This window comes from Peromyscus maniculatus, chromosome 10, assembly GCF_049852395.1.
Source record: "Peromyscus maniculatus bairdii isolate BWxNUB_F1_BW_parent chromosome 10, HU_Pman_BW_mat_3.1, whole genome shotgun sequence".
Lineage (NCBI taxonomy): Eukaryota > Metazoa > Chordata > Mammalia > Rodentia > Cricetidae > Peromyscus > Peromyscus maniculatus.
In genome coordinates, this window is record NC_134861.1 from 44,756,420 (window position 1) to 44,781,253 (window position 24,834).

At 36.5% G+C, this 24,834-nt stretch overlaps 1 protein-coding gene across 2 annotated transcripts in view; it reads left to right on the forward strand.

Annotated features, from left to right (window-relative positions):
- Slit2 (slit guidance ligand 2) overlaps positions 1–24,834 on the forward strand; it is a 338,894-nt gene that overhangs the window by 242,947 nt on the left and 71,113 nt on the right. The window contains exons 12-21 of one of the 2 annotated variants that reach the window (XM_006976103.4): positions 2,352–2,423; positions 6,176–6,319; positions 6,431–6,594; positions 7,460–7,483; positions 10,817–10,967; positions 16,283–16,357; positions 17,659–17,802; positions 20,423–20,566; positions 22,509–22,675; positions 23,647–23,779. In XM_006976103.4, coding sequence (XP_006976165.1) covers positions 2,352–2,423; positions 6,176–6,319; positions 6,431–6,594; positions 7,460–7,483; positions 10,817–10,967; positions 16,283–16,357; positions 17,659–17,802; positions 20,423–20,566; positions 22,509–22,675; positions 23,647–23,779 — 1,218 coding nt within the window. The remainder of the gene's footprint in view (positions 1–2,351; positions 2,424–6,175; positions 6,320–6,430; positions 6,595–7,459; positions 7,484–10,816; positions 10,968–16,282; positions 16,358–17,658; positions 17,803–20,422; positions 20,567–22,508; positions 22,676–23,646; positions 23,780–24,834) is intronic. The other variant, XM_006976104.4, reaches the window with a different exon arrangement.

The window sequence follows — 24,834 nt, forward strand, 5'->3', positions numbered from 1 at the left end:
TGATTAAAAGACATGAAATTTAGTTTTCAAAATTACACTTTGTAATGTTCCTTGGACATAAGAGCCATCCATCTAGGCCATATCCGTTGTATGTTGGCAAGTGACGGACATTTACAACTCACTTGTTGAATTTAGTTGAAGTGGGTACCATGCTTACAGCCTAGCAAACTTGCGGACACATGCAAGGTTACAGTGGCTATTGTTTGATGATTCCATTTAGTTAAATATTGTGAGCTGATGTCATAGTAATCTGCCCAGGTGTATCTCCTCCTGCTTTCTTTTATTCTTGACCTCAAAGCATACATGTGCCCTTCATTGTTCCTCGATCCTCACTTCACCCACTCTCTCTGACAATACAGCATTTTTCCTTCTTTTCTTTGATTTTTTTAAAATAAATCACTTCGTCTCTAATTGATTGGTTTGATTCTCTAAAGAAAATCTCTATCTGTATTCTTTATAAGTGACTTTTTTATGTGTGCTTTAAAGCTGTAACACTGGCATCTGAACAAATGGACTGTCTCCCTATGCTATGTAGCACCCTGTTTATTCATTCCTTGGAGTGTTTTCTTCCTACTTTGTAATACATCCCATCTCTCTCTGACATCTTAAAAGGTGAACAGTATTTCCCTCACTCTAGTAATTTCTTTCTTACTGTATGTTCATCCTTCATACACCAGAATCATTTACTAGTGTGAAGCAAACTACTCATTACAAATCATTTTTCAGTTTTTCCTTTGTATGCCATGACACTCATCTATCATTTTCCCAACAAATATATTTCCAAACCTAACGTTATGTTTATTGTAGGCAATGCGCAAATATAACGAAAGTAGGTGGATTCAAATAACCTCTAGGAGACAAAGCACTCTCTACTGCTGGGCGTTGGTGGCACACACCTTTAATACCAGCACTAGGGAGGCAGAGGCAGGCAAATCTCTATGAGTTCGAGGCCAACCTGGGCTACAGAGTGAGTTCCAGGAAAGGTGCAAATCTAGACAGAGAAACCCTGTCTCGAAAAAACAAACTAACAAACAAACAAACAAACAAAAAGCACTCTCTACTTTGATTGTGAATTTGTATGCATATATTTCTAAAGAAAATTTATATGATATTATTAATAAAATATCCTGCATTTAAAATATCTAATATTGTATTATAAATACTTCCATGTTACTAAGTATCTTTTAAACTTTAACTTTTAGACATATAAAGTCTATATTCACAAATTATTATTATAATATTTTGGGCAGTTATTTGAGTTAAATTTTCTTGTGCTTTCAAATTATGCATGGTTAAAGTTTTACATAAATTAAACTTTATATAACGTAAAGTAAAAAATACATTATCTGGGGTTATTTTCTTAACTAGACATCCTAAGTGTGTCTAACGCAATTTCCTTAAAACTTACATAAATATGCCTATGATTTTTGTATATGCAGTCAAATGCCTTTTAAGAATATAATTTTTAACTTCTACACATTTTTCTTTCACTCTAGTTGCTGTAATAGAAATTATTGGGAACTTATTTTTAATACTTACATGGTCTTTCAATCATTTCCATTCAACTCATTTGCTTTTTACACTGCTGTTTGACCCTGCTTGGAAATATATTCCTTCATTATTCTCAGCTACTTTATCATTATTTTACTTGTCAATCCAGTACCAGAACCTCACTCTATCCTAACACCTGTGATAGGTAGCAGATACTGATTCGATTAAGCCAAAGCCCTTTCCTTTAATGCCTTCACTTGGTGTGCAGTCAGAAGTCAATGTCCTGATGGCTCATTCATCTTCACACTTGATGGATGGGAAATACACACTTGAAATGTTAATTCATATTCATAATCATTATTTTCTCAGATGTTATGTTCTTCCACATACAAATTATACCTTTTAATATTTTAAGCTCCTGCCCTTATATGGGTTGCTACTTATATACCAGTACTTTAAGCATGAAATCACTCTTAATGGGCAATAGATTCTATACTGATAGCATTTGCTACATATACTGTGCTTTGATTGCCTACAAAATATGTGCATGCACATGTGTGAGGATGTTCTTTCTATGCAGAAAACATTACAGTTTGACAAGGACTGTTTTCACAAAAGGTCAAATAAACTGTGAATTGTTTTGTTTTTGATGCAGTACAAATTATGTACTGTAAGTTTGTATATTATCCATAATCAGACAATTTTTATTTCACTCAATTTTCACTTGGATGCTATATTAAATGCCTACTAATCTCCCTAGGTGCGTGTGTGTGTGTGTGTGTGTGTGTGTGTGTGTGTGTGTGTGTGTGAACTAGTTAGACTTATTTGGTTCTAATTTTTTTTTCTATAATTTTTTTCAGTGTCTTGTATGGAAATAAGATCACAGAACTCCCAAAAAGTTTATTTGAAGGACTATTTTCCTTACAACTACTGTAAGTATTCCATTGCTACGGATCTGTAGAACTTCATATTAACATTTTTTTAATACATCATCTCTTTATTATCTGGAGGCTTCAACCCAAAATGGCCCAACTTAATGAGATAAATATGATTAATGAAGCAGTGATAAAATTGGTAATAGCTATTTATGTGAAGATGAAACTCTTCAGAACTGTCCAAGAATGTTCCTTTCCACAATAAAATGAATGGTTGTGTTCTGGCTGCCCACAATATAATGAATGATTGTGTTCTGGCTGCCCCTTTGCGGAGAGGTGTGCATCCCATAAAACCTCTCATTTTTGATGTTACCAGCAGCTAGGATGGAGCCATAAAGATAGGATGTAGTTACAATCTACTCAGCACAGAAGATCTAACAGTAAAATCCAGACGAACTTCTGCAAGCACAAGCATGAGTACAGTAAGATACATGGCCATGGTGACAGTCTCCCAACTGATCTTTACTGAGGTGTCTCTGATTCCCTCCATTGCATTAAAGACTGCACTGCATAGACTAGAGCTGCCCCTCATTTATATTTAAAGAAAAATTTACTCTTTGTATACGTACCAGATTTTGATGCCATGTATCTTAGTGCCTGATCACTTGTAAAGCAAGTTTGTTAAAAACAGAATGCATAAGAAGGCAGTGTAAGGGTTAAATTTAGTCTGTGACACCCACTACCTAGCAACCTCATTTATGGCAGACCCTACTCTGGAAGCTTTCAATATAAAGATAATCATGATTTGTTGCTTTTCCTCACCTTGCTCACAACCAGTCTCTCTCAGAATTCTTAATTTTGGAACACTGTTCTCTCTTTCAATAGTATTCATTCATTGGCACCTGGGTGATTGATTCAAAACTTACTAGTAACCCCACAACCTTCCTTAATGCAGCTGTTATTCTTTACTTGAGAAACTTATTGTCACTATTATACACAAGTATAATTGTGTTAAACTCTTTTCACCAATCTTTATGACTGTAGTTTGAATTGCATCCAAATACAAATATGCAAAAAGCCAAATGTTAAAAGAAAAATTACTGTGTGTATCATTCACTTCTTGGCACTATATAATCTACTCAATTTATGATACATACATTAGTAAGTAATGGTACATACTGCTCCTGTGAGCTAAATGATCATTTAAAGGTTCTAACTCTTTGAAATTAATTTTTCAATGTCTTATTTAATAAAATGACTATGCATATTATATATCATAAATGTTTTTGCATATTTTAGTTATAATATAATACTATCGCCAAATATTGCTACCACATTGATAACATTCTCATTTTCCAAGAACATACTCCATGCCCAGTATCCTCATTTGTTTTTATCATCATTGAGCTATTTACCATTAACACTCAAAACTGAGGTATTTATGGTTACTGTAACACATGTGTGAGTAAAGCACAGAGATCTGCATGTAAGAAAACATTATTTATAAAGCTATTGTTTTTAATATCCCAGCTCCCAGCTCCCAACAATGGCCCATTCTTCAGCCTTCCAGGATTTAAAAAATAGGTTATCCCAATCCTTTTGCAAATAGCCAAGAACATTATGACGTGGAAGGTTCTTAGCTTTGCCTCCTACCAACAGGTGGGTGGTAGGAAGAAGAAGGAAATTAAGGAAATATGGCTGGTTTGTCTTTAGTCTTCACACCATGCTGTTTTAGAATGAGCACTGACCTCTCACAGAAACAACTGCTTTCAACAACCTCGTCTTTAATATTTATTCTCCAACTCCTTTATTCAGTCAACATATGAATTAAGTAACATTATCAGCATTGCTTATATTAATGCCAAGGGTGGGACGGTATGTATTTCTTGAAACCATCAACCCTGAATTTAAAAAAAAAAAAAGTCCAGGGCTTTTAGGAAAATTTTAGATGCATCATAAAGAAACCTAAATCTTCAGCTCCTGATGGGTGAACACAAAACAGGAATATCAGAAGATATTTATATTTAAATATAAATCTCACATTAAATATTTAAATCTCACATATTTATAAAGAATGTAAAAAAGTGAAAGCCAAACATTCGTTAGCTGTAAACATTTATTGTCAATAAGAAAACTTATTCATTATGTTACATAATGAGAATTACTCAAACCACATAGCAGGTAATTTTGAGCTATTATAATGGTTTAAGTCTCTAAATAAAATTTAAAAAGGTAGAGACAGAGAACATTAAACAAGTACCACAAAGATGGCTAAGCTGTATTTAGAGGAATGTGCCACTCAGCTTGAAACAGGTAATGAGACCATGTAGCATTACCTATGGTGCTTAAGAAGTCATAGAGAGGGCAGCCTATGCCAAAGTAGAAATTATATTCCAGAAAAAAATTATAGCACCAATGATAAGACACAGTCACATATAACCATTGTATTTAACCTACATGAATAATGCCCACCAGTGGATGATCTCTAAAGTACACTTTCACAGTAGGTGATTTAATCTAGGGAAGAGTGAGAATGTAGGATATTGTGTAGAGCCTTGAATGTAATAGTGTAACTTTCCTATCCAGGAGAGTTATCAGGTAGTCATGTGACAGCAGATAAACTTGAGCATGTAGTATGTAGTAGAGGTGTGTAAACTATGAGGGAACAAACTAAAAAATACCCACATTCTAGGTACAAATGACAGTCACTGGTAACTTACATACACACACACACACACACACACATATGTGTGTGTGTGTGTGTGTGTGCGTGTGTGTGTGTGTGTGTGTGAGAATGTGTGATATATATGTATATATGACATATATATATATATATATATATATATATATATATATATATATGTTAGAAAAACAGAAAAAAATAGACTGAATATAATGAATGGAAAGAATTAGGTATTGGAAAGGGGCAGAAACCCAGAAAATATAGGAGGCAGTGTAGGGGTGAAGAAGATCATGTTTGTGTTTAGCAGAATCCAGAAAAGCAATGTGATTAGCAATCTGGGAGACATTTCTGAATAGAGGACATCGAATCTGATCATAATGGAAAAGAGCAAAGTGTCAACTCAAGTAGCCACAGGGGGGTGGGGGGTACTGAGTGAGGCTGTGGTATCCCAAGAGTGAGCTATAGACCCTTTTGGACATTAATTCTGAAGGATGTTCTCTGTCTAGACTTGTACTCAGACCAGAGCTATTGCATGGTCCTGTGGGGGGTATGTCGTGAAGGACCACTCTGGTTGCTGTTTTCGGAGACTAACATTCTAAAGTGACTGGAGACACTAATAATCATCTAAATTTTTTTTTTGTTTTTTTGTTTTTTTGTTTTTCAAGACAGGGTTTCTCTGTGTAGCTTTGTGCCTTTTCCTGGAACTCACTTGGTAGCCCAGGCTAGCCTTGAACTCACAGAAATCCGCCTGCCTCTGCCTCCCGAGTGCTGGGATTAAAGGCGTGTGCCACCACCGCCCGGCCCTAAATTATTTTTAATTTGCTCTTGACAACAGCAGCTAGGCCTCATCTACCTTTGTCTATGGTTTTACCTCTCAGTTATCTTTTACAGTCTTTTGATCATTTTTATTGAACCACTTGATTTCAGTTCATTTTACCATTTGTCTCTTGTTTTTTAATGTAATCCTCCAATCTCCCATTCAGAGTTCCTACATTATTATTAAATTTACAACATTAGTTTTAAAATTAAATGCATTTCTCTTGATTGGGTTTCCTACAGAAGGGCTATATTACAGGTGAGTTAATGAGCTGCTACACTTTAATTTTATGACTGTTTGATCAAACAGATTATTGAATGCCAACAAGATAAATTGCCTTCGGGTAGATGCTTTTCAGGACCTTCACAACTTGAACCTACTCTCCTTGTATGACAACAAGCTTCAGACTGTTGCCAAGGGCACCTTCTCAGCTCTCAGAGCCATCCAAACTATGTATGTATTCACAACTTTTACCAAGTATAATGATGATTACTTTCAATGTGAGTGTGAGAGGCGACTTGTAAGCAAATCATGTATAAAACTCCTCTGCTGTGTTTCTGAAAGGCATTTGGCCCAGAACCCTTTCATTTGTGACTGCCATCTCAAGTGGCTAGCGGATTATCTACACACCAACCCAATTGAGACCAGCGGTGCCCGTTGCACCAGCCCCCGCCGCCTGGCTAACAAAAGAATTGGACAGATCAAAAGCAAGAAATTCCGTTGTTCAGGTAATTTCTCACTTCATGAGCCGTTTCCCTTAGGACCGAAAGCTATGGCTACTTGAGAATTAGCGACAGCAGCTGCCTTCAGCTGATTACCAAGCATTGTACAATCTCTTTTTTTTCCTTCTGTCTGGGGAGGAGGAAAGTGGGAGAAATATAGACACAACCCAAATAATATAACCAGCAAAATGAATACCAAACAATGAAATGGTGCCTGGGTCCCTCTTAGTGTGTATGCCCTTACGGTTCAGATAACTGGAAATGCTGCTTAAAAGTGGTGTTACTCCTCCTGTTTGTTGTACCAGTCTCTAGTGACCAATATCAAACTGTCAGACATGCTTTCATTCATTCAGAATCCAAAATAAGACTTGATTACATGGGTTATTTTTTTTTTTTCAGAAGTAGAGGGTAGGAGTTTCCTGATGCCGCTTTTCTTTCTGGGATAAACTGGGAAGCCACATTTTTTTTTTTTTTGAGACTATCTTTTCACAGTTGGGAAATACTGCATTTACCCAACACAAATCATTGCATAACTGTTAAGTGGGAACCATTGTTCATGTTGGTCTACTGTTATATGTGTGCTGATGTTAGGAAACATTCACTGTCATTTGGGGAGTGTGCTACCTAATTCTTCTGGGCACATTAACCATTGTGTAGTTAATTCATGCTAAACATCTAATATAAAAACTATATTTGTTATTGTCCATCTTTGTAAGTTTATCACTCACTGTGTATTGTTTTAGTTCTGTGAATATGCTTTGTCACTTAGTTATTTGTATAACTTTAGCCCATTCTTGATCTAATATAACTCATATCTCTGCTTGCTGACATTCAGGTACATCTTCTATTTTTTCTCTTTTTTTTTATTTAGCTAAAGAACAGTATTTCATTCCAGGTAGGTTTTGCTCGGTGGTAGGACTAACTGCAGACACCCTTTCCTTGACTTATATAGCTTCTAAACATTGATGTGCATGCTTTGGGAAGTACAGTGAACACTCCATAGATAGAGGGACTTATGCATAGATCACTTGTAGCTGGACCCTGAAAGCCCCACCTCTGCATGCAGCTTCTGATTTTGAACTCTTATTTAAAAAAAAAAAAAACCAACCCACCTTCTTCCTTTTCTCCTTTGCACATTATCTGCAGTTTTTCACAGTAGCCAAAATGTTTGAACCTATGGCTTACTACTTAAATCATGTTTTTTTCTCTCTCTCTCTAATCTTTCAGCCTGTTTTTAAAATGTAGCTTACTAGGCTAGTTTTAAAGACAGCAGCCTCTCTATTGTCAAAGAGCTAGTTCTATATAAAATCAGGTATAAATATGCAGAACTGCATTTTCGGGGAAAAAAACTTACTTTTTAAAAGCTTCTGGGTTTGAAAAGACTTTCTGCTTACGTTCGTTCTTTCTAAAATATAAAGCAGCTGTTTTATGCTGACTTAGCTGCACTTGTTTTTTTAATTATTAATTTATTTGTAATTGTACGTTCTTGCCTGTCTGGAGTCGGATTATTTCTCTACCAAAGGGATATTCACATCCATCTTGAAGTCATTAACAGCTAATGGGCACTAAATGCCTCGAATAATCTAAGCAGAAGGAGACCATGTTTCTAAAGATGCGATTGTGGTGTTTCCTCCCTTTGCTTCCATGGGACACCTTCACACTGATGAGTGTAGAGCTAGCTCTTTCAAGGGTGTCCTTTACTTACTTTGGTCTTGCCTGCCAACTGTGCAAATGCCTCTTGATTGTTTGCTCCAGAACACTATGTATTAAAATGTAGATAAAGTACTGATTGGCCTTGATTTTAAGGATGTATTTATTACTTACTCTTATCATTTAATTAATTGTATATATTTAATAGATTTAATTATATCGATTAATTTGAATTTCAATGATCAATAGTCTACATATTGTGTCTTCATGTATAACCAGTAATGTGCTGAGGTCAATTGATTAGTTCATCATCAATGTATAAGTTTTGTTATTTTTAGCCAACTAAGTGCAAAGTTACCTAACAATTGAGACTTAACTGAAAAAAAAAAAGGAATACTCTGAAAACCAAACTGTGCATACCAGTATGATTTGAATCCCAATACTGTGGCAATTCACCTAGTAATTACCAAATTATTCCGTTCAGCTTCTTAATAATTTAGATACAAAAATACCAGTATAACTCAATGCAATACAAAAAAATCATGTTGTTGTGATAGTTACGTTTTCTGCTTTTGCTAGAAGATAGGAGCCCATATCTGTTTTAGAAAATAACTTCTATATGAAAGATTATGTGTTAATCCTGAAGGTTTGATAATTCAGTTTATATTTTAAAATAACTTATAGAAGCTGTGGCACATAGATTACTTGTTTCCCATTATGCTTTTTCCATCTCAAGTACTATTTAAGATTTGTGTCTACCTAATAAATGGTTTTAAAATAAGAATTGTTGATTACCATGGTATTGACTCTAAATTTTAGAAATGCACTCAGTGAACCTATTGTCGATACTGTTATCAGAATACTGTTAGCTTTCATGTGGAGTAATCTCTGAAGACAGGAAAAAAACCAGATTCTTCAATAAATAGAATGGCACTTATTTCTATAATATAATGTGACACATACATTGTTATATTTGGCATTTCAAATTTTTTGTTGGGATTCTGATTATGTTCCCATGAAGTAATAAGCCTTAAAACTTGGAGGTCATTCAGAAGCATGTGACCTACCCCTTAACTATTAATGCATAGATTCTATCTATAGTCCTTGCAACTTTCCATCATTGGCTTTTCATTCATTTTATATGTGCATTCCTCAATTGCTCTTCTGTATGGCATTCTAAACATTCCAGTAATAATACAATAGAAAACCGGTCTTGCAGACAATTCAGCTGTTAAAGGAACCCATGAGCATTTAATTTTTACTGCACATCTTTTAAACCATTGCATTTTCTGTAAGCCGTGATACTTCAAAGGTGCTATGAATTTTGCAAAGCACGGCAAACACATGACACAGTGCCATCCCATGACTGTCATAGTAAAGGAACAAGGAAGAGAACATAGATTGATATACATGTGTCTGTAACCTTAACTAGGATGATTCTGTCTTTCTTTCCTTGTTGGTGATCTTTTCTTTTGCAGGAATTCACCATTTGGCCTGTAAGTAAAAGTGTCTCATCTGAAATGTAACATACCCTCTTTTCAGTCCCTGATGTACCTCCTTCTAGTCTTGATGTTTTGCGCCCGTTTTCCATGAAGAAACCACAGATCTCTTGAGCGTCTCTGTTGTCCTTGTAGCTTACCTTCAACTTCTTCCTGGATGTTCTTCCCGAAAGCTGTGGTTTCCGCTCTGCAGTTCTGAGGAACTCGGGAGGCACCTTTCCATATAGCCCCTTCTTTGTGTTTCCAGGCACCCTTCGGTAGTTACGCTCTCACAACGCTCATACACATTCTCCGGGAAGAATGCATGTCATGTGAACAGTATGATGCTTCCAGACCGTCCGTAGCTTTTCTCCTCCCTTCGTCTTTCCTCTCGGTCTTCCCTCTGGCCTAGTGGTTGGTGTAGTGATAATGTAGCGAGATTTTCTGTTGTGCTTGATCTAACCATGTGGTTGCGAGGTATGAGTAAAACATGGTTCCGTCAAGCACCATGGAACGTCACGCAGCTTTCTACAGCATGGCAAGCTGCTGAGGCTTAAGGCAGTTCTTACTTGTCTTTTTTATAGAGTCAAAATGAAAAAAAAAAAGAGGGCTTTTGGGGGTGTTTCTGAAGATTATGTGAGAGGGAGAGAATAACAAAGTCCATAGAAAAATTTAAAACCTAAGTATATGGTTTTCCTTAAAAGCCCTACTTTACAATAATATACAGGAGTATGTTTATTACAAGATATGTTTTCAATTTTTGACTCAGAAAAATAAAAATAAAAATTTAACAATTCATAGCCATTGTGTGATTAGCTGTGCAATAGACTAGCATGGCTCAGAACCGGATCAGCAGAAAGTACAGCTGTGAAAAGCTCAACTTTATTAATGTTTTCCTGTCGTGTGAATCTGGTCACTCTTTTTTCCAGAAAATTCCAAGCCTTTCTTTTAATCCTTTCCTGACATCCATTGACCAAAGTGCCCTAAGTTGTCTCCCTGCTGCATAATCTATAGTTATCCTACTGTTTTTCTTCCTATGTATTAATGGCTATTCTAGCATTCAGACTCAGAATCTTATTTTTGGCTTGAATCCTCAATAGGCACAGAAGATTATCGATCAAAATTAAGTGGAGACTGCTTTGCAGACTTGGCTTGTCCTGAAAAGTGTCGCTGTGAAGGGACCACTGTAGATTGCTCCAATCAAAAACTCAACAAAATCCCAGACCATATTCCCCAATACACAGCAGAGCTGTAAGTTTATCCGGCTACAAGATCCTGCCTGGGAGGGAGCAAGGGACACAAAGAGACTGTATGAAAACACTGGGATTTTTGTCATGACATTTTAATTCTGAATAATTGAATTCACTTAATTAATACATGCTGAATTGAGAGGCCCTCTTCTTTGTTCAAGAATATGTTTAAAACTATCTCAGTTCAATCGTCAGGCAGAGCTATAACTGAACAATCAAATTATCACTCAAAATTCAGTCATCATTTACTAATGTTTACAATAACAGGAATATCTGGTTATTATTAGATATTCACTATGGCAGAACATTTATAAGTGCTTCATAAATTTGCAAGGCATTTAATTCTTAAAACAGCCAAACAAAATAATTTGATACTTATTCACAAAAATCTATTGTAGGATTCATTGACAACTTCTCTGTTACAAGTGAAAGGACTCAGTGATTGCCAGTTGAAGGGTAAATAATAGTTGTTTGCTGTTTATTTGTTTATAAACAGTGAATAGCAGACTAGGGAAAGCTGAAAACTAAGACATGATCAAATTTATATTTACAAATTTACCATAGGATCCAGAGTATGAAAAAAACGTAATTTCGGAACTATTGGCAGATACTATGCTCATGGGTAGTTCACCTTTCCTGGTTATAAAAGGAAAGTATACAGTGTTAGTTTTCCAAGACCCATGAAGCCAGTAGTGAAATCTAATCATTTTCTGAACATCTTAGCTGTGTTTATTTATGGCACCATCTGGTATTTGTCATTTATTGCTTTCCAAAGTTGATTGTCTCTGTGTGTATGCATAATCCTTCTGTCTTCAACTAGATTGCAGCCTCTTGACTTCAGGGATTGTGCGTTAGCATCTCTGTCCCACTGTATTTATACCCATGCCTGTTATGTAATGAATTCAAAGCAGTTTGGATAATTAGAAATAATGTCTTTCAAAGGGTTAATAGAAACTAGTTTCTTTGTGGTGCTGGTGATTTCTTTTTTACACCCACTGTTTCATGGTATATTCACTAACTCAATTTTCAGAAATTCAGAGAACATGTAGCAAGATCCCTGAATTCCACTCTGTGTGGCTATTCGTGGACTTTAGTTTATTTCTGATAATGCTGCACACACGTGATATTATAATGAGCATGATAATTAGTTAAACAAGTTTATTCTCCAATCAATAATTCTACTACAGCCTAGTTTCTAATGTAAGATTCAGAAAAAATTATATATGTTTTCAAAGTTTGATATTTTTAAAATAATGCATATAAAATGAATACTTAAGAGAAAAGTGTTTGCAAAGCATGCTCTCAGTAAAGGATTTAGATTCAGAATGTTTACTAGTCATATACTGCCAGTAAATTTATATGCAGAATATATTAAAATCTCTTAAAATTCAACATTATAAAGGTTATGTTACCTTAGGAGATGGTCAAGTTATCCATGATAACATTTTTCCAGTGAAAAATTAACCATATGCAAAAGTTGGTTCTTAGAAAATGCAAAACTATTATTTTTCTGCTGCTGTGATAACATAGCAAGAAGAAAAGCAACATTTAGTATAAAAAGTTGTTTGTGTGGTTACAGGAGAGTCCACAGAGCAAGAAAGGAGTGGAACTGTCTAGGCATTTTTCATAAGCACACAGGAAGCAGAGACTGAGGACATAGTGAAAAGCTTTAAACTCTCAAAACTCATGACATACTTCCTCTAGCCACGACTCCTAAAAAAAAAAAATCTATAACCTTCCCAAGCAGTGTCATCAACTGAGGACCAAGTGTTCTAATACATGAATGAACCTATAGAGAATATTTCTCATTCAAACTGCTATATTACTCACTCTGGTCCCCATAGCCTCATTGCTATCTCATGAGTCAAACTCATTGCCATCTCGTGATTCAAAATACATTTAATCCAACTTCAAAAAACCCTTGGTCTTTAACAGTCTCAACACTGTTCAAAAGTATTAAATCTCTTTTGAGACTCAAAGTAATTTTAGTCTCCATTAAATCTTTTTTTAAATGCATCCCACGTACAATGGCCCGTATTATATACATTACCATTCAAAAAGGAAGAATGGGGGTATACCATTCAAGAAGGAGAAAGATTGGGCCAAAGCAAAACTAAAACCCAACAAGGCAAACATCAAAGCCTGAAGTTCCATGTTTAGTATCTGGGGGCTTCAGTGTCAAAGGATTTAGATGGCACCTCACCTTGCAGGTTTGCAGCCTATGTCACACACTTCGCTCTTGGGCTGGTTCCACTTCCTGTGTGCAGCTCTTCTTGGCAAATGTGTCATTGGAAAACTTAAGTGCAGCATCGGCTTTCTTCAGTGTCTACTTGGGGCCTCCTTACAGGGACTCCGACTCTGTCATCATTGCCAGACCTCGTCACCTGTTTGACACCCCAGACCTAGTCACTTCTTTGATTCCACACAGGAAGAACTCACAATTTCCTCAGTCTTTTATCATTTGTGTCTTCCAAATTGCTACCATGTTGATGATAATGCCAAATTCAGTTGACAGTTCGGCATAGATGTTCACACCCTTGGTATTAGCTGCTTTTATATGCTGTTGCTTTCTAGGAGCAAGGAATTCCTTAAGCTCTTTCACTTCACAAATTGAAGCTTTACCTGGGTGGGGTCTTTCCCTGAGAACAACTCTCCTACTCCAGTGGAGAGCAAGGGGCTTTTCTTTTATGCCATTAAGCTCCTTAACAATTACAGTTTTCTTTGCAGCCCATGCTTTGGGGACACCCTTAAGACTTCTGGTGTTGTTTTCCTCTCCATGCTGCACATTTTATATTTATTTGTGCACCCCTTGTTCTTTAGGATGGTAGATATTCATAAAAGTAACCAGTAGTAGCCATTCCAGAGACTCAGTGTTGGTTTGCCTTGAAATCATGCTATCAAAGAAATTAATCCATCGCTTTTTAATTTACCTAAGTTCGTAGGACATGTACAGAATGAAGCCAGAGGCTTGGCCAAAATATCATACAAATGAATGTTCTCTAGCCCAGTTACTGATAGACTTTTTGTTTCCATCTTAACTAATGATCTGGGTCTACAATATCTGCATTACTCTCCAGGATTATACTCCTCCAGATTCTTCCTAGAGTGGTTAATTAAGTTCTGCCTATAACAGTCAACTACTTTTCCAGTTCAGACTTCTCCAGATTCATCCAAATCTCTCCAAAACATCAACACTACCATGTTCTTCATAGCAACAATCTAACTTCTAAGAACAAACTTCTGTATTAGTTACTTTTCTGTTGCTGTGATGTTTTCATCTCCACGCTTCACATTGTGTATTTCTTTGTGCAGTACTTGCACAAATGTGTAAACACCATGATCCAAAGCAACTTATAGAAGAGTTTATTTTGCCTAAGGGCTCCTGAATGAGAGTTCATCATGAAATGGAAATCATGGCACCAGGTAACTGAAGCAGGAAAGTGGTTGATGGGTCACATATCATAGACACTCAGAAAATGAGGTGAAGTTATAAATATTTTTAAAATATCCCTAGTTATACATATACTTCCTCCAGCATGACTGGACCTCCTCAAACAGGACTTGAGACAATTGTTTGAATATATGATCCTATGGGAAAATTTTCTCATTACCATCACTTAGAAAATCAGAGATGGGTGGAGACAATGAAATGTGGGAGAAAAAAATATACATAGGTAATTTAATTGTAAAATAGTAGAAGTATAACCTTGGGAAAATGGTTTGTTCTTCAATGTAGTATGCATAGGTCTATCGTGTGGTCTAACAAAATCTACTTCTATGTATATTCTCAAAAATTTACCAGAGTAGGTCAGTTCGGGCTATCACTTGACCATTGCCTAGTAAGACATTACTCATTGTCAGAGAATCTGAGCTTGCTTTACCCAGCAGAGATGCATAATGAAATGATTTGGCCACAGGTGTGGTTTACCAGGTGTTCTGAAGGGTCTACACTTGGCTGCTGTACGTTGTGCTTTGATCTTGAAATGGGGAGGTCTTTTACCTTCGTCCTTGACATTGTATAAAAAGCCTTTTGGAATAAATCTCAAGGTGACTGGCCCCCCAAAAAAATTTAAAAGGTACATTCACACAAAATCCTGCATGCCACAGTCAGCCTAGAATTTTAATAATAGACAAAATATAGAGTAGAACAAGTGCCACTAACTGATAAATGGCCAAATAAGTGTGGGATGACCATTCTATTGTTCAGTTATCAAAAACAATGAAATACTGATAACATCATAAAATTAATCACAATTAAACATCTTAAAGTGGTTGGAGAGGTGGCTCAGCTTTTAAGAGCACATATCATATGGCTTCTACAAGAGAACCCAAATTTAATTTAAAGCAGCTGTGCAAGCTGGCTCATAATCACCTGCCACTCAGCTTCAGGGGATCCAGTGCCCTGTTCTGGCCCCTGTGGGCACCTAGACTTCTGTATCTACCTGTAAGTAGATGCACATACCCACACGTAATTACATAATTGAAAATAAAATAAATCATCAGAACGTCCTATGAGATGAAGCAAAAGGCATATTCTGTAGGATTCCAATTAAATGAAATGTCCAGAATAAGAGAATAAGTGTAGTTTGGCACCAATGGGGGATGGTGATAGGAAGTTGGCTGTGATAATAGAGTCTATTGCTGATGATTGGTATTTATTTTGGAGTGCTTTTTGGGTGATGAAAGAATATTGCATTAATAAAGATTGTTGTGCCGGGTCTTGTTTGGTTTAGTTGAGACAGTTGTTTCTGTTTTTGTTTGAGATGGAGTTTCTTATATTGCCCTGATTGCCTAGAGTTCACCAGGTAAACCACACTAGCCTTGGACTTGCTCCAGTCCTCCACTTTTGCCTCCTGAGTACTGAGACTACCTGTATGAATCATTTCACCTGGCTTGCAATTTTACAAATATACTGAAATTCTATACTTGGAGTACTTTATAGTATTTGAATTGTGTATAAGTTGATCTGTGAATGATAAAGGTCTGAGCCGGTACTTAGCGGGGAAATGCATGCGAGGTAGACAATAGTGAAAAAAGAAACGCTTGCAAACTTTCACTTAGAGACTACTGTATATGAGATGGTTTTGATTATTCTTTGACTTTTTTTTATATTTCAGTATAATTAAGAATTTTTGATTTTTTAAGATTTTGATGAAATGATAAAAACATAAGTAAATTTTATAAATCCTCTCTTATATATGTGCTGCATTTCAAAGTTAACATTAAATAATGTTATACCTTAGTGTAACAAACACAAGCTAAACACTTGGTACCTATGAGAAAACTTTGATCTTCTTTCTTTTTTTCTTTCCCCAGGCGTCTCAATAATAATGAATTCACAGTGTTAGAAGCCACAGGAATATTTAAGAAACTTCCTCAGTTACGTAAAATGTAAGTCATAAGTTAGCTATATATTGACTGTATACGGTGTGTTTTCCTTGTGAATTTTATATATCTTTCCATTTTATCTAAGTTTCATATATATATATATATATTCCAGAAAAATGTCCATGTGATGACTACATAGGGTGTGAATTTAGGGTATTATTTAAGAGGTACTTTTCCACGTGTTCACACAATGCCAAGCCAACCCTTAGCATCTTCCTCTAAAGCAGACAGCTGGTCTATAATGCGCCCGCAGCAGGAATCTAGCAATCTAAGCACATTAAAATGGATTCAGTGATGTTTTGCAACTTCCTTTACTATTCCCCAAACCGTGGTGCTATTTCTCTTTCAGCACATTCATGTCAACTGTTTGACTTTTGCTTCATTAAGCTTTCATTATGAGATAGTCAAAATTAATGATTAGTAAACTGGCTAGACTGCTCATCTGTGTTACTTCATGGCCACAGCTCGTATTTCAGAGGAAATTCGTAAGCTCAGCATTTTCATCAACATCCCACCAGTATCCCATGTCCTTGAGTAAAGGGGGAAGCAGGACAAAAGTCAAGTGTGCAAGGATGTAGGAACGCCCTGTCCACAGGAGGAGGAAGCAGGGACGTTAGTCCATGCCGCTGGTCACCCCCAGTCTCACATATATAGCTGCTCCAGCCACTGACATTGTTTTTAGCAGAGGAGACCAAAACTATGCGTGTGTCCTTCTCCTCTGCATTAGGTTATACCTTGAGAATCTTCTAATTCCTTAATTACTTTCCTTTATGCCACTAACTATACTGTCTTTTTGGTAATAAGAGGTTCAATGCCGCAGAAGTTTCCTGAGCAGTTTACTATAAGCAGTGTTTATGAGAATGACAAGTAAATCAGGAAACAAAATAATCCAATTGCTTCATTGGTATAGTGTCTGTCTTATAAGCATGAATAATGAATTTGGTCCTCAGGTAAGGAAATCCAAATATAGTGGCCTGTTATCCCAGTGCTGGGGAGAGAGCGACAAGCCAAATAATGGGCCTTAATGACTTTAGACTCCTCAGGATCATCGCAGTTCATTTTGAGCAGAATTGGTCTAGTATATATCTTTAATGGTTATTCTCTCTTAGTATTACTGTCCTCTTAACTTCATGGATTAGAGAAACACTTTCTACAAGTTTCTGCAATCCTTGCAGTGAAAATCTTGGAAATTGTGGAAGACTTGTGTGTTTATTCAGTAGATTAAAAATGACCAGATATATTTTTGGAGCGTCTTGTAGTAGTGAGCAGTCAATTAAATCTGCATCTTAACACTGTTTATCTAGCAACTTTAGCAACAATAAGATCACCGATATCGAGGAAGGAGCATTTGAAGGCGCATCTGGTGTGAATGAACTTCTTCTCACCAGTAATCGTTTGGAAAATGTTCAGTATAAGATGTTCAAAGGATTGGAAAGCCTCAAAACATTGTAAGTATTCCTGATACACATAAAAGTGGGTTAGACTTCACTACTCATTATCACCTGCAGAAACAGGTGAGTTTCACTTTCCTCCTAACTGTGACTCAGATTTCCAGACACATGCATTTAAATGGAATAACTGTGTTCATCCAGAGGCTACATTTATCTGTCTCTGTGATGCTTCAGTAGAAAAGAAACAATGCTTGTGATAAATCCTTCCACAATTGCTAAGGAAACATGCTAAAGGGTTTGTCTACTTGCTTAATGATAGGGAGTTTGGGAGGAAGAAATTCTTTGTGTCTCCCAAAGGTTGCTTAGGTAGAGACGATGAGACTTAGAACAAGCAGGAAATGCAACATTTTGTCTTATTTGAATTATCTCGGTGCATCTTTGCAATAATGCTTGCCAAAAGTAGTGGCTCATAAACCAGAAGAGAAAAAAATTCTACAGCCGTTGTGGGAGCACATAAAAGGATCTCTTTGCAACCAAGGATCAGCCCCTGGCAGTACAGTCACAGAGGCTCAAGCAATGGCATCTCACCTGACCCTGAAATCTATGTATAATGTAAAATGGGCAAATGGAAAGTCCCCTGTTTTTTATGAGAGCGTGAGGGAGAAAGTTATTTCTCTAGTCACTGGGATGAGTTAATATAACCCCAAATTTAGGTCTGACCAAATATGTGTGTGTGTGTGTGTGTGTGTGTGTGTGTGTGTGTGTGTGTCCCCTGCACATGAGAATAGAAACATGCTATATATCCCCTGCACATGATAATAGATATATAATATATATATCCATGGCACATGAGAATAGATAGATATATGCTCTATATAACCAGCACATGAGAATAGATATATGCTATTATACCTTTCATATGAGAATAGATATATGCACAGCTAGCTCTGCTATCCAGCAATCAAGCATGGCCAGCATGTCAGTCAGACCTCCCTCCTCAGCACTAGTCAGATAGTTAGGAATACATGTGTGTATTCCCAAAATTCATAAAATGCCCTGAGACATCAGACAGAGCTTACTGTATGCATGTGCTGATGTTTGGTTGTTGTCCTTTGTTTTTGTTTTTCACTTTTATGAAGAGACTAACTTACTTCAGTCCCTTCCAGGGTCCCCTAACTCCAGTAAGATTAAGACCACAGATCTCCATTATTCATGACAAAGGAAAGTGCTGATAAGAACACTGTGCTGTGGTGCATTTGTTTCTGACTATTCAGTGATGCCTGGATAAGAAGACGTCATCTTTCTTCTTATCTACATTTTAGTGGGAAGAAAATAGTTTTATTTCTTTTTTGTTAGCCAGCATAGAATTTTAAAGCAACAATTTTTTCAATATCTGTCTTAGTTAGGGTTTGCAGTGCTCTGATAAAATGCTATGACCGAAGCAACTCAGGGAAGAAAAGTTTTATTTCATCTTATACTTCCATGTCATCAAAGGGAAATGTGGGCAGAAACTCAGGGCAGGTGTCTGGAGGCAGGAACTGATGCAGAAGCCACGGATGAGTTCTCATTCCTTGGCTTGCTCTTCATGACGTGTTCAGTCCCCTTTCTTCCAGCACCTAGGATCTCGAAGCCAGAGGAGCACTGCCCACAGCAGTGGGCACTCCCACATCAATCACAATCAAGGAAATGCACAACAGGCTTTTTCATACACCAACATCGTAGGGACATTTTCTCAATTGAGGTGCTCTGCCTTTAAAGATGACTCTATCTTGTGTCAAGTTGACATAAACCTAGCCAGCACATTATCTTTCTCGTTTTGTATTTGCCCTTCTATTGGGAGAGTGATTACTCTGGGTGTAGAAAGATCACTAAATTAATTTTTCATGAGTTCTGAATAATACGTAATGCAACTACAAGTTTGTAGATGAGATTTTCTTCCCTTTTGAAAATCTCCCAATAAACAGCTCAGGAAGGAAGGAATTGGGAGCTAAGCCAGTGCATTAGCAGTGGTGAGGAAATAACAACAGTGTTAATCCTGTTAATGACAGTGTCAAAAAATCGAGTTTATTCAAGGCAAACCTATTTAACCTTTGTTGTATATTACACTTATTCCTTCTGGGAGTTCTGAACATGGAACTATGAACAGATTTTTTCATAAATAAAACAATCTGATGCAGGCTTTGTGAATGCTCAGTCACGCTTGATTCCCTCCGCTCCTGTCAGACAGTGAGTCACTAAGTCCCCAAGATGCCCTCAGCTCTCCATCTGCAGTGTCTATTGATTCTCTCCTCCCTCCTTTTCTTCTCTCTCAAATGTCACACTACTCTGAATACATAAATCACTGGGCTCCAAGGACTCAAGTAGGTGACTTAGGACATTATGTGATCAGGCAAACATAATTATATCATCAAAAGAAAACATGTTACCCTCATCATGGGAGTGTAAATCCACACAGGCTCATCATGCCTTCTGTGGCTTAATTTAGGCACTGATTATTCTATGCATCCTATTCTTGCAGGATGATATCCAGAATATATACCCATTCCTAGAGAAATAGACATTCAAAAGAGTGATGGATACTACATATTTACTAAAGGGAATGATTTTGATTCTCAAAGAGGCAAAATTGAATGGCTGATATTTTATCTCCATAACAATGTTCTTTTCCTTCCCCCAGGATGCTGAGAAGTAATCGAATAAGCTGTGTTGGAAACGACAGTTTCATAGGACTTGGCTCTGTGCGCCTGCTTTCCTTATATGACAATCAAATTACTACAATTGCACCAGGGGCATTTGATACTCTCCATTCCTTATCTACACTGTAAGTAGAAAAGCATTACCTTTTTTCCAGTGGTTTTTAACGTTCCTGATGCTATGAGTCTTTATTATAGTTCCTCATGTTGTGGTGACCCCCAACCATAAAATTATTTCTATTGCTACTTCATAACTGTAATTTTGCTGCTGTTATAAATCATAATATGAATATCTATGTTTTCTTATGGGGTTAGGCAACTCCTGTAAAAGGGTTATTCGACCACCAAATGGATTGTAACTCACAGATTGATAACCCCTACCTTTATTTATGACTTGTGGTGGTGTATTACATTTCTTATCTTCTATACTGTTCTTTTAATTAATTACTGAATATTCTATGAAAGCATGACCGAGTGTTTGGGTATTTTAAAAAGGGCAAACTTACATTAAACTTACTTTAGTTTTTCTAACATTATTTCCTCCTTTATTAGGTAAAATTCGATATATGTATTATTCTGCAGCTATTCATTTTTATAACAATGGGATCAGTAATTTAGAATTATAGGCTTAAATTTAGGATTATAAATTATCCTAACTTGATAACACTGTAAGTAAATGTCACAGATTTCCTCTCCTATTATAAACCATGAATATTTTTTTATCATAAGCATCATAAAAACAGAATTGACAGAGTTATTACCAACCAACCACACTTTACAAGGATCATTCATGGTGACAAGAGATATATAAAGATGAACAGGCCAACAGTAAAAGCTGTTCAACAGAGGTCATTTGATATGACTTTGCAAAAATATGGAAGTAATGAGTTGAGCCTGTCTGAGATAATATTTTATGTAAACAACTTGAAACTTGAAAATACTTCTAGGTCTACAAATGGAATTCTCAAAACATTTAAAAATAAACTTTGAACAATGTATTTCAAAGGACTCTTTTGTACGTCTGTTTCCGAACATGATGTTTGCTATCACAGTTCTAATAATTGATGATATCCTGGTCAGAGCAGTTTCTAAATATCCTAAACTAACTCAACAGAATTGGAAATGAAGATAGTTAGAACAGTTCCAAAAGCATGTTTGCCTCTGCTCAAGACACTAGGGGAAAAAAGTGAAGTAAGCATCAATCCATCCAGTAAAGTACTTAATTCCTTTTCCACATGAAGTGTGACATGTTACATGGAGTGACTAATTTGCGCATATTAAAGATGGCATGTTTATAAATAATGGGATTGTCGATAGGTTTGTGCTTAAGTATGAGATGCCAAAAGTATTGAGATTTGTAGAAGTAAATTCATTTTTATAACTGGCATTTAATCAACTCAGCTGTCAGGTTAGATAGGAAAGCTATTCTCTAGAGCAAACAAGAGATGGAAATCTTGAGATGACAAATTAAGGGAATAGCTGTTGTCAGGTTAAACTCAATAATATAAGGTAATCAGCCTTCATCTTTATATTAAATTACTGCTTTATCAGCGCAGGAGAGCTTGACAGTAAGTTAGATCGCTGACATTTTAAATTATTTCTAAGTAAGGTATCTATCGGGATTCATTGCATAAACCCTAAATTTCTGCCTTCACTATTTTTTGCATGAAATTATTCCAAAAATTCTCTCACAAGAATGTATCATCTTTTGGTTCCTGAGTATATATTTAGGAAAAATTATGCATAACATATTTTGTATATAATTGTGCGCATGCAGGGGAATGGGCATACAAAGGCAATGTGAATATATCACTGTAACCAAAATAGTGTGGAGAAATGGTCACCTAGGATTTAGAAAAATAAGAAAATGAACTCTAATCTGAACTGTGCATTGTTTGCATATGATGCTTAGAAACCTCTTGGCTAATCCTTTCAACTGTAAGAAAATGAACTCTAAAATGAACTGTGCATTGTTTGCATGTGATGCTTAGAAACCTCTTGGCCAATCTTTTTAACTGTAAGAAAATGAACTCTAAACTGAACTGTGCATTGTTTGCATGTGATGCTTAGAAACCTCTTGGCCAATCCTTTCAACTGTAACTGTCACCTGGCATGGCTGGGAGAATGGCTCAGAAAGAAAAGAATTGTAACAGGAAATCCTCGATGCCAAAAGCCCTACTTCCTCAAGGAAATCCCCATCCAGGATGTAGCCATTCAGGACTTCACCTGTGATGATGGTAAGAAATGCATGACAAACCATGGGTCATTAGACCTTCGTTCAGAGGACCTATGGGATGTTCTGTTGTCTGGGGGAGTGTGCTTCCTTTAATACAGTAGAACAAGGGAGCAAATAAGCAGGACTTATGGTCTGGAAAGAATGTTTTCAAAAACAGCTCTTATGTCACATTCCAGTTCCCACTTAAGGACTGTGCTGTGTTCTGCTTTGCTTGCTTCTTTGTTCTTAGCAGCAAAGCCCTTGTGCTCAGGTTGCCCTTTCACATTCAAGTCTATTTCCTGCCTGTTTAGAGAGGTTCTAGAAGACTTCCAAGCTCCCAACTTGTGAATGATACTCGCAGAGCTTAATTTTAACGTTATTTTTCCTCAGTGTGTCTTTTAGAAGCTACCATGTCCAAATGAGAAAAACAATAAAACAAAACAAAGACATTGTAACATAGAAGTCCTTCTAAAATCAACAAAAGTCACAGTCTCCCTTTTCTAATGCTCTCAGCCATTGCTTTCCATTCTCATTCTATTTCTATGATATGGGTAGAGCAAATTTTATTATTATTGCCAGTGAGCAAGGAGCTCATTAGAATTCTACACTTTTAGCAGGAGGTGTCCATGAAATTCTCCTAAACATTTTAAGGAAATTTGCCCCCTTAGGTCCATCTCTTTACAATTTCTCCTTAATCCAGTTTGTATTGTGATATCCTTATTTAAAACTGCATCAATAGCTGAACAAGTAAGTAACTGTTAAAATTATGGTAGTTGTACAAAATTGTGAGCTATTTTCTGAAATTCTACCTTAGGGAACCAGAAAGTAATGCATATATAGTGTCAATCGGTAAGCATTTAGTGACTCATTCCTAAGTGGTTCTATAGCTCAGGACCCTCGTGTTTGGTTAGATTTATCTAAATGCGTGAACTCCACTCTAGCCCCTTCAGAACTGTCCATTTGTGTTTTTCTGGACTTCATGTGCTGATGCAGGGAATGATGACAACAGTTGCTCCCCACTCTCTCGTTGTCCTTCGGAGTGTACTTGCCTGGATACAGTCGTCCGATGTAGCAACAAGGGCCTGAAGTTCTTGCCGAAAGGTATTCCAAGAGATGTCACAGAGCTGTAAGTTCAGTTTGTTGTCCTTCTCTTTCTGTTCCCAGGGTCAAATGCTATGACAAAACTGATGTCACAAGAGAAAAGAATTATTTTCCTTACCGTTCCAGGTCCATCATTACAGGAAAATTAAGACAGGAACTAGAAGCAGCTAGTCATGTCAACAGTTAAGAATAGAGAGAATGATAACTAAAAGATAAGTTAGATATGAAACCTTAGACCCACCAATATAAGATGAATAGGATATCTTCTTTAACATTGTAACTGTAATTCTTGTTTGGTAATTGTTTTGTTACATGTAATTTTACTATGTTAAAGTTAAAACCTTTCTTTTTGAGAAAAAAAAAGAAAAAGGGGAAGTGCTGTGGATGATTGATTGAAAAATAAAACAATGATTGGCCAGTAGCCAGGCAGGAAGTATAGGCAGGACTAATAGAGAGGAGAATTGAGAGAACAGGAAGGCGAGGAGACACTGTGAGCCGCCAGGACAAGGAAGATGTAAGGTATCGGTAAGCCACAAGCCACGTGGCAAAGTACATATTAATAGAAATGGGTTAATTTAAGATAGAAGAAGTAGATAACAAAAAGCCTGCCACGGCCATACAGTTTGTAAGAAAAAAAAAAGAATAGAGAGAGGGAATGTATGCATGTTCATTTGTGCCCAGACCCCTCTCTGTACTTCATAATGTCTGGGAACAAAATCTAGGGGATGATACCACCAACAGTGTGCTTGGCTTTTCCACAACAATTAATATAATTACAGCAAACCTGGTCTAGAAAATCTCATGTTAAAATTTGATTCTGAATTGTGTCAAGCAGCCTTTAAAACTAACTGTCTCGCTATTTTTCCCCTTTCCACACAACTAATATTTTATACGTCAAGGGGATAAAGATACAACAAAACAATTAGGATCCTGTTTACAGATCACATTCTATGCCTGATTAATGAATATGAAGTAAAATTACAAAGCAATAATGCAAAGGCCACTTCAGAGAACTTGGGAATTACTAGCTGGATGCACTGTCCTTTTACCTCAGTGAGATTGCTCAGTCCCTTTGTTGTG